The sequence below is a fragment of the Balaenoptera ricei genome, chromosome 15 (assembly GCF_028023285.1).
Source record: "Balaenoptera ricei isolate mBalRic1 chromosome 15, mBalRic1.hap2, whole genome shotgun sequence".
Lineage (NCBI taxonomy): Eukaryota > Metazoa > Chordata > Mammalia > Artiodactyla > Balaenopteridae > Balaenoptera > Balaenoptera ricei.
Window position 1 is genome coordinate 89287860 of NC_082653.1, and position 18538 is coordinate 89306397.

General features: G+C 51.8%; 1 protein-coding gene and 1 long non-coding RNA gene across 2 annotated transcripts in view; one reads left to right on the plus strand and one right to left on the minus strand.

Annotated features, from left to right (window-relative positions):
* The window catches only part of DNAAF5 (dynein axonemal assembly factor 5), a 34918-nt gene extending 20331 nt beyond the window's left edge, over positions 1-14587 (minus strand). Inside the window, exons 1-6 of the mRNA XM_059897144.1 lie at positions 13939-14587; positions 12980-13164; positions 5337-5461; positions 4883-5001; positions 1344-1576; positions 576-788 (exon numbers count right to left, since the gene is read on the minus strand). Coding sequence (XP_059753127.1) covers positions 576-788; positions 1344-1576; positions 4883-5001; positions 5337-5461; positions 12980-13164; positions 13939-14557 — 1494 coding nt within the window. The 5' untranslated portion in view covers positions 14558-14587. The remainder of the gene's footprint in view (positions 1-575; positions 789-1343; positions 1577-4882; positions 5002-5336; positions 5462-12979; positions 13165-13938) is intronic.
* Positions 14588-14724: 137 nt separating this feature from the next.
* On the plus strand, positions 14725-17060 carry LOC132349099 (uncharacterized). Its single transcript, XR_009497620.1, has 4 exons — positions 14725-15060; positions 15305-15509; positions 15731-15804; positions 16025-17060. It is a non-coding gene; the product is annotated as an uncharacterized LOC132349099 (long non-coding RNA).
* Positions 17061-18538: the final 1478 nt, after the last annotated feature.

Sequence of the window (18538 nt, forward strand, 5' to 3'; positions counted from 1 at the left end):
CCAAGCACAGCTCCCAATAACAGTTGCAAATCAGCTTGCCTGTTGGAAGCCCCGTTAGAAGCCAAGTGACGGCGGTAAGAATAAGCTCACCGTGGAGACACCGCATCCAACATGGACCAACAGACGGGGCGTGTGGACTCCCAGGTTCTCTGGGTGGGGGGGTAGGGGGGTCTCCATCCGAGACCACCCACAGCAGTGCCACCCTTAGAACAGAACTGTCCTCGACGATGGACGTGTTCTATCCTGCACCGTCCAGTGCTGCAGCCACTGGCCACACAGGGCTACTGGGCGCTCGAAACGCGGCCAGCGTGACTGAGGACCTGCCTTTGCACTTTGTTTCATTTTACTTTAAACGGCCACCATGGTGGACGGAGAAGGACGGGCCAGAAAGCACGTGTGTCCAAACAGGAGAACCTCAGGGCCGCACCCCAGCGACCACGTTGGTCAGATGTCCCCGCGAGGCCTGTGGGACTGACAACTGCTACGTGTGGACGGTCCCACAGGGGACCGAGTCACCGTGGAGATGGGTGGACTCTACGATCCCCCCAGCCCCACCCTCTCCCGCGCACGCTTACCTTTTCAGACCCTTGGCAGATGTGAGCGTGGGCCAGCTCCACGGCAATGACCTTCACATGCGGCCGGAGGGCCTCCCTCGGGCAGCCCCGGATGAGGGAGGCAAGGACCAGGAGGCCGGAGGGGGAGGGAGACTTCCTCAGTGTCGACAAGATCAACTTCAGAAACACCTCCGGGCTGACGAAGGTCCCGATCAGCTCTGCGGATCTCGTGCACTGAGGGCAGATGGAGGAGGCCTGAGGCCGCCGCCCCTCCCAGCCCCTCGCTGCTCTGCGTCTGCCATGCCCACTTTCACCTGCCAGAAACAGCCCTGCAGGCCCGTCTCTTCCTAACATGTGCTCAAACGCCCACGAAAATCGGTGAGTCCCCTCATGAGCTCAGAACTGCCCGGGGAAGGAGTTCGTGCCATTTGGCGGGGGGAGGGCTGTCAGCGCGTCCTCTCTGGGGCCCGGCTGCCTGAGCTGGACTCAGGGGGGCGGCTCTGCACGTCTGTCCGCGGAGTGACCGCTGCAGTGGCCTGCGGGTGGAGGCTGTGTTTACCTTCAGACACAGGGCCGCTCACCTGCACGTGCTCAGAGAGCACCTTTAAACGCCATTTTGTATGGGCACGCAGGCTGGATGCAGACGGCCGGGGAGAGCCCGGGGGCCGCAGAAACACCTACACCTGCACACGGGGGCGACGGCATGCCTGCTGCTATCTGTCCAAGCTCACAGACTGCAGAACGAAGAAGGGTGCACGAGGCCCCGAAGGACGGCGGAATGCCACTCACACTGCGGACCACGGCCGTCTCCTCGTCGGCGCAGGCGCGGAGCAGGGTGCGCAGGACGGGCTCCAGGTGCTGCGTGATGTGGGCTTCCGCGTGCAGCAGCAGTACCGCCAGCAGCTGCGCCGACTTCACCCTGGTCCCCACCACCCAGTCGGTGATGTCGTGACAGATGGCAGGAAGGATCTTGGAGAGGTTTCGGAAGACCAGCTCCCGGCAGCCCAGCCCCGGGCGGCTCCCTGTGGGTCATAAAGATGGATGGGAACCCGCGGAATGCACAAACACGATCTCAATGACTCGTATGGAAAGTCGCTTACTACACGTTCCTCATTTAAGGCACACCTACGGGTTTTATTTTGAGATCTTAAAAAACTCAGACCAACCCTGAAGACAGAAATGAAGCCACAAAGTGTCATAATTTACTTTAAGTTTTTACAGCGATCCTGAGGTGTGACACACAATAAACTACATGCTCGAAGGGCACAACCCTGTAAGTTTTGACAAATGGATACAACTGTGAACCATCGCAGCCATCAAGATGACACACACCTATCGCCCAGAAGGTCCCTGTGCTCCTGGCGATGCGCCCCGCCCTGCCCTCCCCCCAGGCAGCCCCGGTGGCTCCCGTCGCTGTGCGGAGCCGCTGTGCGGAGTCGCTGTGCGGAGCCGCAATGTCTAGATCTTCTGTGAGTGCAGCTGCGCAGCACACGCCCCTCCCTGCCTGGCTTCCTCCGCTCTGAGGCCCATCAAGTGGTGGGGGCGCCGGCCCCTGCTCACTGCTGAGCGCTGTTCCGGCACACGGACAGACCACAGTCTGTCCACCTGCCGACGGACATCTGGGCTGTTCTGCCGTGGGCTGTCGCCGACGAGACTTCTCTCGGGTGGGCGCCCAGGAGCGCCACGGCTAAGCACATGGAAGGCGGGCACTTAACTGTTTAAGAAATGGCCGAGCGGTTTTCCAACGCTGCTGCACTGCTGTCTTCCCTCCCCAGCCATGCACGAGACCTGAAGCTCCTCCACGTCTGCACCACACCTGGCGTGGGCAGTCTTAGGTCAAGCTTCCAGGCAGGGAGGGGGCATCTCCTTGTGGCTTCAATGCGCATTCTCCTCATGAGCAATGACCTGGAGCACTGTCTCATGGGCGTGTTTGACATCTGTGTGTCTTCAGTGAAGTATCTTTTCAAATTTTTTTTGCCACTAAAAAAACTGGATTGTGTTCTTGATATTGAGTTTGAGAGTTCTCTCTGTGTTCTGGACACAAGTCCTTACGTAAACAATTTGCAAACATCTCAGTCTGTGCCTTGTCGTTTCATTCTCTTAATGTCTTTCAAAGAGCAGAAGTTTTCATTTTGATGAAAAGCAATTTATCAGTCATTCTTTTGTGGAGTGTATTTAGGTCGTACCCTTAGATCCATGTGGCATTTGGGGTTAATTTTCGTTTATCAGGAGGGTTGGATCCAAGCCCACTTTTTTTTGCACATCCAGTGATTCCAGCACCGTTGCTGAGACGTCTTTTCTCCCCTGAATTGTCTTTGCAACTTGCCAAAATTCAGAGTCCACAGGCCTGTGTCTGTTTCTGGACTCTGCTCTGTTCCACTGGTCTGTCGGTCTGATTTTTTACGTTTTTAATTTATTTTTGGCTGTATTGGGTCTTCGTTGCTGCGTGCAGGCTTTCTCTAGTTGTGGCCAGTGGGGGCTACTCTTCGTTGCGGTGCATGGACTTCTCATTGCAGTGGCTTCTCTTGTTGTGCAGCACGGGCTCTAAGCGTGTGGGATTCAGTAGTTGTGGCACATGGGCTCAGTAGCTGTGGCTCGCGGGCTTAGCTGCTCCGCGGCATGTGGGATCTTCCTGGACCAGGGATCGAACCCGTGTCCCCTGCACTGGCAGGCAGATTCTTAACCACTGCACCACCAGGGAAGTCCATGTCGGTCTGTTTTTATGTTCATAACCTCACCATCTTGATTACTGTGTTTTTATGTCTTGAAACCATAAGTACTCATCTTTCAACCTGGGTCTTCATCTTCAAAGTTTTGGCTGTGCTAGGTCCTTTACGTTTCCTTGTGAATTTCAGGATAAGTTTCTCAATTTCTATAAAAAAGCCTTTGAGGATTTTGATTACAAGATTCTGACCTTAAAGACTCAAAAACAACTCTAGAGATAGAAATGAGACAGTGACATGTCAAAGTTTAAAGCGTGTTTTAGTAAAAAGAACAGCTTGTACCATGAGGCCTCACTTTGAAGTTTTGTTCCTGTTACTTTTCTCTTTTTATGGTATATGAGAGAATTAGTTCTAAATGTTTCAGATTCTGTTGGCTGTTTAAGTGAGCTTGTTATAATTTTGTAAAAAACAAAAAACAAAACAATAAATGCCCTTTTCTTCCTGATGACATGTCCCTTGTGGAAAGTTTGTGGGATGAGGGGACAGGTTAGGACCGTCTGGGGAGTGGTCCACTGACAGGCGGGCACACGGCCTGAGAGGCATTTCCAGAGATGCAGGCCTCACTCTGAAGATGGCTCTGAAGCCTCCTTTCCTGTACTTGATACGGCAGACGTGATAATTTAAAAGATGGTGCATTCTCAAACTTTACTAAATCAGAAAAAACCCTGCTGGCAACTAATTTTTGTACCTTTTCCAAAACATGCGTGATTTCCCCTTATAGCAGTTGTGCGGCGTGGGAGGCGAAGCTGCATGAATAAACATGTGGACCAAAAAAACAAAAAGCACAGGCCTCCCAGGTGTGGGGGAGGAGCCGCCTTCTGGGTCTCACAGTGAACAGCAGCGGGTACACACGAGGTGTGAGCAGCTGTCTTCATGCTGCCCTTCGTGCACGGCGTCCCCTCCAGGGCGGCCGTCCGAGCCTGACTTCACCTGACCAGGGCTGGAGGGGCCTGCGGGCCCCGGGCCCGGTCCCTCCCATGGTGCTGCCCGTCTGACCTGGTGCATGTTTACCAGGTTCTGTCCCTGCCAGCGGCACTCCACCATCGCTCCACTGTAAGAAGACACCTGCAGACAGACTGCAGCGATACAGGCGTCCGATCAAGTTCAGTGGAAGGGACTTCGTTCCCAGACAGAAAGCGTTTCCAGAGCAGAAGAAACTAGACACGTGTGGGGTTGAGGGGCAAGGAGGAGGGCCGCAGCCTGGCGGGCAGGGGGCTTCCTTGGAAACGCAGCCCGGATCTGACTCAAGAGCTAAGGGAAATCACGGTGTGCCCGTGCACACACAGGCACCCGCGGGCGCTCACAGTCTGGCAGAGAACCACGACGAGGGGCAGGACGGGAGGTCCAGCAACGGGAGCCTCTGTTCTGGGGGTAGCGTCACCCAAAACACAAGGACTGCATCTCACCGGCTACCTGTGTGTTTGCTTCTTCAGGCGAAGCTCACAGAAAAGCTTTGTGAGATGACAAAGCACCACCCATGTCCAACATCTCCCCATCAGCCTCGCGCTCCTCGGCTGGCTGTGCCCGCACGTACCCAGGGAGGCCTGCCCAGGACCGCGAGGGACTCGCCCTGCCCCACCGCTGGCCTGGGCTGGCCGCGCTCACCTGGCGAGGGGTGGTGTGCGGGGGGCGGGCCAGCGAAGTCCAGCTTGTCCTTGAGCTCCTCCTCGTTCTCCATCTGCCAGCGCAGCCCAACCTGCTCCCAGAGGCCGGCCGCCCCGCACCTGCCGCACAACACAGACCCAGGTCGGGGGGCGCCCTCCGGGGGGCGGCCGGATCTCTGCCCGAGGGAACTCACCAGCGAGTCTGCTGTGCCTCCATCACTAACCCAAGCAAAGCGCTAAAGGTGCAAAACTGTACTGTCAAAGCCCCATGGCCTCCCAGCACGCAGGATGCGGGGACACGGTGGCTCTGCGAGACTCCGGACCAAAGGAAACAACCACCGCTGTAAGCAACACCTTAGGAAAAGCCAGCGCCTGGTGAGGCAGAGCGGGAGGGAGGCACGCGGCACGGCGGGTCTGGGGCGGGACCTCGGCGCGTCCGCCACGTCGCCACTCACGCGATCTCGGGGATCTCGTCGTCGAGGCTGCTCAGCAGGAGAGGGAGGAGCTTGTGGAAGAACGAGCAGCGGTCCCGCAGGCTCAGCAGCCAGGCCCCGGCCACACGCGTCACCGCCTGGCGCACCTGCAGGCAGAAGGCGGTGAGCGGCCTTCACGTGCGTGCGCACCGCGGAGCCCCGGGCCCACCGTGCGGTCACAGAGGGGCCCCAGAGCCGGCTCAGGTGCTCTGGCAGCTCTGCCATCCACGTCTCGGGCCTGGAACGAGACGCTGGGACCCTAGGTCTCGCTGCTGCGACCCCTGTCCTCCGGGCTCAGGCCGGACCCTCCACTGGCCGCAGCAGGTCCCGCAGCCCCGCCTCAGCCCTGTGGCGTGTTTGCGGCCTCCTGTGTGGGAACCTCCCGGCTGGGCTGGGCACTGGCCGCCTACGTCCGAGAAGGTGGCGTGCATGCCTCTACCCACCTCAGCCACCGCAGGGAAGAGGTGAGCTTCGTGTCGCGTGTGACCCAGGGAGCAGCAACAGGCCTCCGTTTTTATCATGTTCTGATTGGACCCAAGGATTCTGATGCCCGTTCCAGTTCAGTCGGGCAGGATCCCACCCACGGGGGCTCGGGTTACATCACACCCCGCGGGCCCCCGAAGTAGCCAGCACTGGGCGAGGAACAGCCCCCTGGCCTCGGCTTCAGGTTCTCCTCTACGTCACTGGAACTCACCTGGGAGGTGAGGTTCATGCTTTCATCCGCCCCTCCCCTCCCCTTCCGTCTGCCCCCTCCCCGTGGCCCCCTCCGTCATTCCTGAGCACCAGTGAGGGGCTGGGGGCCAACCAGACCTGCTCCCTCTCCCTTTCCACCAGGGTTCTGGCCCAGGGCAGGCGCGCACAAGTGCCCAAGGGCCTGAGCCTGCGGGGCGCCAGCAGCAGGGCAGGTGGGGCTGTTCCCAGCCAGGCTCCCGGGCAAACGCCTACACGGTCACATCCTTGGAGCCTCAACAACAGGGTCAGTGTTTTATCCCAACTACACAAAGCACACAGAATTCCGTCTTCTAGATGAAACATCTACAATCAGAGATGAGCAATGTGCAGAGGGAGCTCCCGACGGTCAGGGCGACCCCGGGGCAACCGAGGGCATGTGCCTGTTTATGGGCAGTGACTTAACCTGAGCTGGGTGCTCTCACCTGGATGGTGCACTCAGGGGGGCGGGGCCTTTCTGGGCCTGGAGGAAGCTGTGACAGCCCTGCTGCACCGGGACACCACCCCTTCCCACCTCCTTGGACATATCCTGCAGACCTCAAGGGACCAGGCTCCCGAGGGAGAAGCAAGGCCATCCCTCTGGGTCCCCTGCTGAGAAAGTAGGGAGGGACAGGCCTCTCATCACCTCCTGGGTAAGTGATCAGAGCCTCTGGTCTTCCTGTGAAACAGAACAGGCACCCGGAGCCATTCCGGCTGTCCGCACACACACACGCACAACTGTCCTGACTCGTGCACGTTCAACGTTTCACTGTATAAAGTAACCGTGACGAGCACAGAGAAAGGTGCTCAACATCACCAGTCACTAATCCCCAGGAAAATGCAAGTGAAAACCACAGGCAGGACCGACTCACGGATGCGGAGGGACTGGGTCCCTTGTACATTGCTGGCAGGAGTGCAAGGCGGCGCAGCCGCGTGGAAAACGCTTTGGTGGCTTCAACAAGCTGCACGTGTGTTACCGTAGGACGGACACAGCAACTCCACTGAGCGTTCACCCGAAAGAAGTGAAGCAGGACTCAACGGGTCCCTGCACACCACCGTCCTCAGCACCTCTAGTCACAACAGCTAAAAGGCGGAAACAACCCAAGAGTCCGTGGACGGATGAATGGAGGGACACAACGTGGTCTGTCCGCACGGTGGATGTTATTCAGCCTTAAAAGGAGCAAAGCACTGACACCTGCCACAGACGGATGGACCTCACCAACATGATGCTGAATGAGAGAGGCCAGTCACAACAGACCCCATCCTGATTCCACTTACATGAAACAGCTAGAATTGTCAAATCCAGAGAGACAGAAAGATTAGAGGTCATCAGGGGGGCGGGGGGGACGGGAAGTAATTGCTTAGTGGTCACAGAGTTTCTGTTCGTGATGATAAAAAAAGTTTTGGATGGTGGTGATGGTTGCACAACACTGTGAATGTACTTAATGCCACTGAATTGTGCACTTAAAAATGGCTAAAAGGGCAAATTTTGTTATAAACATTTTACGAAAATTTTTAAAATTAATGATGTAATATATCAAAAACACTGAACACTTTAAGTGAGGGAACTGTACGGTATGTAAATTATGTCTTGATAAAGCTGTTTTAAAAAATGAAACAAATCAAAATAACAAGTTAATTATAAGGAAGCCCCCATAAGATGATCAGCTGATTTCTCTACAGAAATGTTGCAGGCCAGAAAGGAGTGGCAAGATATATTCAAAGTCCTGAAAGGGAAAAATCTGCAACCTAGGATACTCTACCCAGCAAGATTACCATTTAGAATAGAAGGAGAGAAAAAGAATTTCTCAGACAAGCAGAAACTAGAAGAATACAGCAATACTAAACCTATCCTAAAAGAAATATGGAACAGTCTTCTCTAAATAGAAAAGAAGCAAGAAGCTATAGGAAAGAGAAAAATCACAATTGGAAAGTAAACCACTTAAATAAACCAGTATACAGGTTAAAAAAAATGAAAAAAATTTTTGTGACAGCAACAATAACCACAATGAATGACAATAGGATAAACATGAAGGTGTAAAAGAGGACATCAAAACCATAAAATGTGGGGGAGAAGAGTAAGAAAATGTAGATTTTTTTTTTCTTTCAGAATGTGTTTGAGCCCATAATGACTATCAGTCTAAAGCAAGCAGATATAATTATGGGTTAACATACTTGAAAAACAGGGTAACCACAAATCAAAAACATACAACAGATTCACAAAACCCAAAAAGAAGAGAACACAAGCATAATATAAAAGGAAATCATCAAACCTCTGGCTAGGCTCACCAAGAAGAAAAGAGAGAGGTCCCAAATAAATAAAATGAGAAATGAAAAAGGAAAAATAACAACCGATACTGCAGAAATACAAAAGACCATAAGAGAATACTATGAACAATTATATGTCAACAAATTTGACAACCTAGAAGAAATGGACAAGTTTCTAGAAACATACAGCTCACCAAAATTGAAACAACAAGAAATAGAAAACTTAAACAGACCGATTACTAGAAGTTAAGTAGAATCTGTAATAAAAAAGCTCCCTGCAGGGAATTCCCTGGCGGTCCAGTGGTTAGGACTTGGCGCTTTCACTGCCAGGGCCCAGGTTCAGTCCCTTTTTGGGGAACTAAGATCCCACAAGCTGCATGGTGTGGCAAAAAACAAACAAACAAAAACAAAACAAAAATTCCCTGCAAACAAAAATCCAGGACTGGATGGCTTCACCGAGGAATTCTACCAAGCATACAAAGAACGTACACCTATCCTCCTCAAACTCTTCCAAAAGACTGAAAAGGAGGGAACACTCCCAAAGACATTCTATGAAGCCACCATCACCCTGATACCAAAAACAGACAAAGACACCACCAAAAAAGAAACTTATAGGCCAATATCTTCGATGAATATAGATGCAAAAATTCTCAACCAAATATTAGCAAACCCAATCCGAGAACACATAAAAAAGATCATACACCATGGCCAAGTTGGACTCATCCCAGGGTCACAAGGATGGTTCAACATACGCAAATCAATCAATGTGAAACACCACATCAACAAAAGACAAAAACCACATGATCATCTCAATAGATGCAGAAAAAGCATTTGATAAAATTCAACATCCATTCATGACAAAAACTCTTACCAAAGTGGGTACAGAAGTAACACATCTCAACATAATAAAGGCTATTTGTGACAAAACCACAGCCAACACAATACTCAATGGTGAAAAGCTGAAAGTCTTCTTCCTAAAATCTGGAACAAGAAAGGGATGCCCACTCTCACCACTTCTATTCAACATATATTGGAAGTCCTAGCCATAGCAATCAGATAAGAAAAAAGAATAAAAGGTATCCAAGTTGGAAGAGAAGAGGTAAAATTCTCACTATATGCAGATGACATGATACTATATTTAGAAAACCATAAAGACTCCACACAAAAACTACTAGAACTGATGAACAAATTCAGCAAAGTAGGATACAAGATTAACATACAGAAATTGGTTGCATTTCTTTACACTAACAATGAAACATCATAAGGAAATTAAAACAAAAAAATCTTTTAAAAATTGCAACCAAAAAATTAAAATACTTAGGCATAAACCTGACCAAGGAGGTAAAAGACTTACGTGCTGAAAGCTATAAAACATAAATAAAGAAATCTACAGATTTAATGTGATACCTATCAAATTACCCATGACATTTTTCATAGAGCGAGAACAAATAATCCTAAAATTTACATGGAATCATAAAAGATCCAGAATTGCCAAGGCAAACCTGAGGAAAAAGAACAAAGCAGAAGGCATAACCCTCCCAGACTTCAGACAATACTATAAAGCTACAGTAATCAAAAGAGCATGGTAGGGGCTTCCCTGGTGGTGCAGTGGTTAAGAATCTGCCTGCCAATGCAGGGGACACGGGTTTGAGCCCTGGACTGGGAAGATCCCACATGCCGCAGAGCAACTAAGCTCATGCGCCACAAGAAGCCACCGCAATGAGAAGTCCGTGCACTGCAACAAACAGCAGCTCTCGCTCGCCGCAACTAGAGAAAGCCAGTGTGCAGCAATGAAGACCCAACGCAGCCAAAAATAAATAAATTTATTAAAAAAAAAAACATTATGGTATTGGCACAAAAACAAACATATGGATCAATGGACTAGAGAGCCCAGAAATAAACCCACACAACTATGGACAATTAATCTTTGACAAAGGAGGCAAGAATACACAACGAGGGCTTCCCTGGTGGCGCAGTGGTTGAGAATCTGCCTGCTAATGCAGGGGACACGGGTTCGAGCCCTGGTCTGGGAAGATCCCACATGCCGCGGAGTGGCTGGGCCCGTGAGCCACAACTGCTGAGCCTGCGCGTCTGGAGCCTGTGCCCCGCAACGGGAGGGGCCGCGATAGTGAAAGGCCCGCGCACCGCGATGAAGAGCGGTCCCCGCACCGCGATGAAGAGTGGCCCCCGCTTGCCGCAACTGGAGAAAGCCCTCGCACGAACCGAAGACCCAACACAGCCAAAAATAAATAAATAAATAAATAAATAAATAAATAAATAAATAAAGTAGTTATGAAACGCAGCTTTCTTAAAAAAAAAAAAAAAAAAAAAAAGACCCAAAGCAGCTAAATTAATTAATTAAAATGTAATTAACACATTTAAAAAAAAAAAAAAAAAAAAAAGAATACACAACGGGGAAAAGACAGTCTCTTCAGCAAGTGGTGTTGGGACAGTTGGACAGGTGCATGTAAATCAATGAAGTTAGAACACACCCTCTCACCATACACAAAAATAAACTCAAAATGGCTTAAAAACTTAAACATAAGACATGACACCATAAAACTCCTAGAAAAGAACATAAGCAAAACATTCTCTGACATAAATCATACCAAGGGTCAGTCTCCAAAGCAATAGAAATAAAAGCAAAAATAAACAAATGGGACCTAATCAAACTCACAATCTTTTGTACAGCCATGGAAACCATAAACAAAACGAAAAGATGACCTATGGACTGGGAGAAAATATTTGCAAATGATGTGACCGAGAGATTAATTCCCAAAATATACAAAAAGCTCATACAACTCAACAACAAAAAACCGAACAACCCAATCGAAAAATGGGCAGAAGACCTAAACAGACATTTCTCTAAAGAAGACATACAGATGGTCAACAGGCACATGAAAAGATGCTCAACATTGGTAATTATTCGAGAAATGCAAATCAAAACTACAATGAGGTATCACCTCACACAGGTCAGAATGGCCATTAAAAAGTCTACAAATAACCAATGCTGGAGAGTGTGGAGAAAAGGGAACCCTCCTACACTGTTGGTGGGAATGTAAGTTCGTGCAGCCACTATGGAGAACAGTATGGAGGCTCCTCAAAAAACTAAAGCTATAGCTAACATATGATCCAGCAATCCCACTCCTGGGCATATATCCAGAGAAAGCCATAATTCGAAAAGATACATGCACCCCTATGTTCACAGCAGCACTATTCACTATAGCCAAGACGTGGAAACAACCTAAATGTCCATGGACAAATGAATGGATAAAGAAGATGTGGTATATATATACAGTGGAATACTACTGAGCCATAAAAAAGAATGAAATAATGCCACTTGCAGCAACATAGATGGACCAAGAGATTGTCATACTAAGTGAAGTAAGTCAGAGAAAGACAAATACCATATGATATCACTTATATGTGGAATCTAAAATATGACACAATAAGCCTATCTATGAAACAGAAATAGACTCATAGACATAGAGAACACACTTGTGGTTGCCAAGGGGGAGGAGGGTGGGAGAGGGATGGAGTGGGAGTTTGGGATTAGCAGATGCAAACTAGTACATATAGGATGGGTAAACAACAAGGTCCTACTGTAGAGCACAAGGAACTATATTCAACATCCTATGATAAACCATAATGGAAAAGAGTCTAAAAGACAACATACATATATGTCTAACTGAATCACTTTGCTGCACAACAGAAATTAACACAACGTTGTAAATCAACTATATGCCAATAAAAAAAAAAAAGAAGAAAGAAACAAATCAAGAACCTGTGGTTGGAGGCAGGGTGGGTTGCTGCGAGCAGCCTGGGGCCAGACCCAGGCCGGGAGCGGGAGGCCAGCTCCAGCTGGGGGCCCTGCGTACCTTACACCAGCCCCAAGCCTCGGACGTGGAGGACTTCCGCGGGAAGGAATGAGATGATATTTAATGTATGGATGGACAGGACACGAGGAGGCTGGCACTTCTGCTGTCGGGGCCACAGGGGCCACGTGCCAACCACCCTGCAAGTCCCCCACCGGCAACCACTGCTCCTCCCGCCCCAAGGGACCAGAGCCCTTCACCCCATCCACCCTTTGGGAGAGAGCCTGCCCTCACAGCCTTCACTCTGCTCCCCACGGCCTCAGATCCACGACACGCCCTCTGAGCTGGCTTCTGCCAACAAAAGAGCCGGTTCTCTCACCTCCACCTGCCTCCTGTCTTGTCTGTCTGTCTCTCCTTAGGCCCCAAAGCCAATGGAAGGAATTACCCCAACACACCAACCCTGGCTCCATCCTCCTCCCAGGCCTCGTTCGCCAACCTCTGTGGCTTTTCAATTAAATCACCTTGATGGAGGAGGATGTTACAGATGCTTCCGCAAACCGTGGAAATACTCACTTTAGAGTTTCTTCCTAAAAGGAAGCAGTCCTCTTCCCCATTCCTTAGAATTAAGAATAACAAGTATATTAAGACAACTCAGCTGTCCCCCAGCTTCTCAAAGACGTGAAATAGGAACACCTGTGACCGCGAATGATGGAAGGACATTTAACGTCACATATAGTGTCTTTAAAAAAAGACAAAAGTGAGTGAGTGACAAATAGCACACTGGCACACTTCTGGTGGAGAAAAGGGACTGCCTGGAGGAGAAACTCTGGTTACCTGGGGGACGTCATCAAAGAGCCGCTGAGCAAAGTGAGGAAGGACGTCGTCCACTGACTTCCCGCTGCCAAACTGGATCACCGTGCCCGTGGCCTCGATGACGGCCACCCGCACCTTCCAGTGCTGGTGGGAGATGGACTGCATCAGGGGGACGATCAAGGACTCCGACTGCATGTGGAAGTGGTCTGTGGGACGGGGAAACCATCAGTCACCAGGGGAGCCTGGGAGTGTCAACCCTGGCCCGGCTCCCTTGGGCTGGCCACACGCAGCTTTGTACCCACAGCACCAGGAGAGGCGCAGAGTTGGGCGTGTGACCCAAACAACACCTCTCCGACCCAGAGGCTTGGGAGGACCAAAGGGAAAAGGCTGGGGCTGGACCCATCTCAGCTGAACACAGAGCTGTAAGGGGAGAACCTGAAGCTGCAGATGGCTGTGACAGGCACTCCAGAGTACGCTGAGTGGGGAGACACTGCGCGTCCCCACCTCTGGATGAGCCTGCAGCCAGACACCCAGCACGACCGCAGGAAGCTGGATCAGTACCGCCTCAGGCAAAGCCACCCCACTTCCTAAAGGCCTCACAGGAAGTCACGACCAGGGGTGGTTCGTGACAGCCAAGCGAACCCTCTGGTTGAGCAGTTGTGCCGCTGCTTGAGACCCTTCTGTAAGGTCGCTATTTCAGTGATACTTCGGGCGAGTTCTTTCAGCGCTCGGGTCCTCAGATCAAGGCAAGCTCTGGTCCACTACTGCCCAGTGTGCGGGGAGCCAGAGGAGAGACCCCGCGCGCAGAACTGCGGGGTGGGGGACAGAGGGGACGGCGCTGAGACGGGGAGATGCTTCACTCGGCAACCAGCGAGCATCCACTGCGGGCAGGCACTGCGCTCCGGGCTGCGGGTGCAGCAGGGCGCGGACCGGGGCGGGCTTGGGGAGGGGGCGACGTGGGAGGAGACAAGGGCGGGCACCTGGCGTGGCGCGCGCCAGGCCCGCGGCGCACTCGCAGCTCTCTCGGCGCACGGCGGCGAAGGGGTCAAGCAGCGTGCAGCGCAGCACGCGCACCGCGTCGTCCAGGTGGGGCGCGAGCGCAGCGCCGCTCAGGCGCACGGCCAGGTGGAGCAGCTGCACGAGCGCCAGGCGCAGCTCCTCGCAGGCCTCGGGCGGCGGGCGGCGCGCGGGCTCGGGGCCGGCCAGGCGCGCGGCGAGAGCGGGCAGCAGGCGCGGGAGGGCGTCACGGGGCCGCGCGGCTCGCCGCAGGCCCAAGTCCAGCAGGTGCACGGCCAGCGCGCGGCAGCGCTCGGCCGGGTCGGCCAGGCAGCGCAGCAGGCGCGGCAGCAGCAGGCGCGCCCACGGGCCCTGGAAAGCGGCGGCTGCGGCGGCGGGGTCGCCGTCGGGCGCCTCGGGCCGCGCCGCCTCCAGGGCGCGCTGCAGCGCCTCCAGCGCGCGCCGCCGGCCCAGCTTGCTGTCGGCCTCCAGACCGGGCAGCAGGCGGCTCAGTACGCGGCTTAGCTCCGCCGCCTCGGCCGTCTCGGCGGCTCCCGCCGGGTCCGGGGACGCCGCGGCCTCGGTCGGCACCAGCGCCGCCATCTTCCCCGCGTTGCTAGTCACCAGGGGAGACCGGCGCTTTTACGACGGTCGCGGCGCGGATTACGGCGCGTTTTCCGGTCGGCTCCGAGAGTAACTTTATTGGCAGCTCGGAACACTGACAGGACACGGCCGGGGGGCGGGGCCGGGGCGGGGAGTCGGAAGGCTGAGGGGACGCGGGCCAGGCCGGGGGTCCTGGGCAGGTCTGGAGCCCGATATGATGGCCGCTGCGGACTTGTGTTCAGTGAGGCGTGGTGGTCGTGCCCTTTCGTGTCCTCAGGTGGCTACTGTGACCTTCACCTCTCCTGCATGCCCGGGTCGGACCAGTTCCGTCGGATACGGTGACGTGGAGAGGGCACCTGGTCTCTCTGGCTCGGGTCTTAGTCTAGTGGGTGACATGTTAATCAGCGTGCAGTTACCGTGGTCCTGAGGGATGAAGGCCAAGGAACTTGGCGTAGACTGGAAGGCTTCCTGGAGGAGGTGACAGCCCCAGCGTAATATAGGGGGTAAGTAAGCGTTAACTAGGTGAAGGGGGCGTGAAAGCGTTGCAGAGGGAGGGGACAGCATGGGCAAAGGCCTATGGTGGGAGTGGGACTGCTCAGTTGTGCCCCCCAAAGTTCACGTAGTGGAGTCCTGACCCCCCCAGGACCTCAAAACATGACCTTACTTAGCAATAGGGCCATTCAGACTCATCAAGTTAAGAAGGGGTCATTAGGATGGGCCCTAATCCATATGACTGTGTCCTTGTAGAAAGGGGAAACTGGAGACAGACAAGCACACAGGGAGAACGATGTGAACATGGATGGCCATCTGCAAGCTCAGGAGAGCGGCCTGGAACAGACTCACTCCCTCAGCGGCTCTCGGGGGAAGCAGCCTCTGACACCATGATCTTGGACTTCTGGATTCCAGAACAGTGGGGAGATAAATTTGTGTTGTTTAAGCCTCCAGGTTTATGGTACTTGTTTGGGCAGCCCCAGGAACAAATACGGGGAGGGGGCCTGACACTGTTCCGGGAGATGAAGAAAAGTGCCCTGTGGCCAGAGCCCAGGGGCCCAGGGGGAGCAGGGTCCTCTGGGTGGCTCCACTGGGTCCCAGTGGGGGATGCAAGGGGGGATTTAAGGTGGGAGAGTTTCACGTAAGGGTTGTGTTTTCAGAAAACTGCTTTGGCCGTTGCAGAACCGGTCAGCAGGGAGCCAGGCAGTCGCCACGTGAGGCCGTTGCGAAGGCCGTGCTCTGGCTGAGATGAGCGAGTAAGCACTTAAGTGGGGGTGGTGGGCTTCCTGCCCCAGAAGGTGCTGCAGACTCACTTTCCCGGCTACTCCCCACGAAGTACAACTAAATGCCTTGCAGCTAGTTCAGCAGACAGTGGGGAAAGGCTCTGAGCTGGAAAGGAGGCGGGCTGACTGGGGACTCCAGCACTGGAGGAACAGCCATGGGATGGGTCCCTGGGTTTCTCTTTCTTGCTTACAGGTTCCTGGAACAGGCGCTAGAGGGGGCTGCAAGCCAGACGTGCCGACAGGCCACTCACGGAGTACATGGTCACTGCCTTGGCATCTGTTCTGTGTGGCCCTCTGCCTGCGGGGCCTTGAACTGACAGGAGCCCTCCCTCGAGTGCGTGCCCTAGGTGACAGCCCGCAGAGTCACCAGTAAACCGAAGTTCCTGATGTGACCCCCCCAACACCCTTGTGATAACCTCTCTCCTGTGGGCCCCGTAGATTAAACCCCTGTGAAGCTCACCAAAGCCCTGCTCCCTCTGGTTTGAGCTGACCTATCCAGCCTTAGCCCAGGAACCCCAAAGCACAGCCCTGTGGACCTAACACAGGTGTGTGCCCCGGGTCCTGCCTCCTGGGCACTGTGCCTGTACCTCCTCCAGGACCTGTGAGTCATAAGCTTCTCTGTTCCGCTATTCCTTGAGGTCTTTGTTGAACCAGCAGGCAGCCTGGCCACATGCCTTCTGACACTGCAGGCAGCACCCACAGGGATGGAGTGACGGCCAGGGCAGCACCAGGAGAATGGAGCAGACAGGAAGGGCATTGCAAGGGCCGGGAAAATAAAACTATCATTGGAACCACAGGCCATAAAAGTAGGCTGGAATTTACACACTAAACCTAAATGGGGCGACTTTCTGCTGAAATAGAAGATTAATTTTTTTTTTGATGTGGACCATTTTTTAAAGTTTTTATTGAATTTGTTACAATATTGCTTTTTTTTTTTTTTTTTTTTTTTTTATGTTTTGGTGTTTTGGCCGCAAGGCATGTGGGATCCTAGATCCCTGGCCAGGGATAGAACCTGCACCCCTTGCATTGGAAGGTGAAGTCTTAACCACTGGACCACCAGGGAAGTCCCTGAAATAGAAGATTTAAATAAAATCAGGTTTCTTCTAACACAATAACCAAAATGTCCAGTATACAGTAAAAAACCACTGGTCATACCGAGAACCAAGGAAAACCATTATTTGAACGTGAAAAGTGAACTGACGTGAACACCAAGATAAATCTTGGAATTATCTGACAAGGATTTTAAAGCAGTCATAAAAATGCTTTTAAAAATATTTATGAATTCTTTTGAAACAAATGAAAAATTAGAAAATCTCAGCAAAGAAGTAGAAGTTGTTAAAAAACCAAATGAAAATTACAGAACTGGAAAATACAATAACCAAATTAACGTTGTGTCCATCACCGGACACAGTGATCACTTCACCCCTGGATGGACATGATAATAAAGTGGAGATGACAGGAAAGAATCAGGAAACTCAAAAGGTAGAGCAATAGAATCTGCTCAGTCTAAGCAACAGACAGAAATAGACTGAAAAAGAAAAGTGCATGGAGCCTCAGATCCACAGGACAATCATTTTTATCACCAGAGTCCCAGAACAGGAGGGAGAATGTGGGCTGAAAAAGTGTTTGAAGAAATAATGGCTGAAAACTTCCCAAATTTGGTGAAAGACATAAACCCATAGATACAAGAAGCTAAGGAACCCCTATGTAGGATAAGCCTTCTAAAAATCCATACTAAGAAACATCATAATTAAATCTCTGAGGACTAAAAACAGAAAAAAAATGTAAAAACAGCCAGAGAGAAATGATGTGTTTCCTAGAGAGGAACGCCAGTGTGAATGACAGATTTCTTATCTGAAATCACAGCAGCGGGAAGGAAGTGGCATATTTTTTATATCTGATGGTTGAAGCAAAAACTATAATACTGGGACTTCCCTGGTGGTGCAGTGGTTAAGAATCTGCCTGCCAATGCAGGGAACACGGGTTCAATCTCTGGTCTGGGAAGACCCCACATGCCGCGGACCAACTAAGCCTGTGCACCATAACTACTGAGCCTGCACTCTAGAGCCCGTGTGCCACAACTACTGAGCCCAAGCGCCTAGAACCTGTGCTCCGCAACAAGAGAAGCCACCGCAGTGAGAAGCCCACACACCACAACAAAGAGTAGACCCTGCTCGCTGCAACTAGAGAAAAGCCCGCATGCAGCAACAAAGACCCAATGCAGCCAAAAATAAATAAATAAATTTATATTAAAAAAAATTATAATACCGCTGAGCTCGGTGCACACGGGGGAAATATTTACAATAATTATATTTGAAAAGTGAGGACAGTAAAGGGAGGTTTCTACGCTGCGCTAGATTTGGTGAAACATCGGTACCAGTAAACTGATAATTACATACGTGCACGGGAGTGTGTAGAACAGCCACTAAAGAAAGTAAACAGTGATATACTCAATACGTTATAAAGTGGAATTCTAAAGGATATTCCAAGTATCCCACAATATGGCACGAGGAAACAAACACAAATAATAAAATGTCAAACTTAACCTCTAATTATCAATAGTTCAAATGTAAAGGGCCCATACACACCAGTTAGAAGACAAAGATTTGCAGAGGGAATAAAAAACCACGACCGAACTATATGTCATTTACCGTATGCTAAAACTCACTTCAAACGTAATGATGTGGGTAGGTTGAAAGAAAAAGGA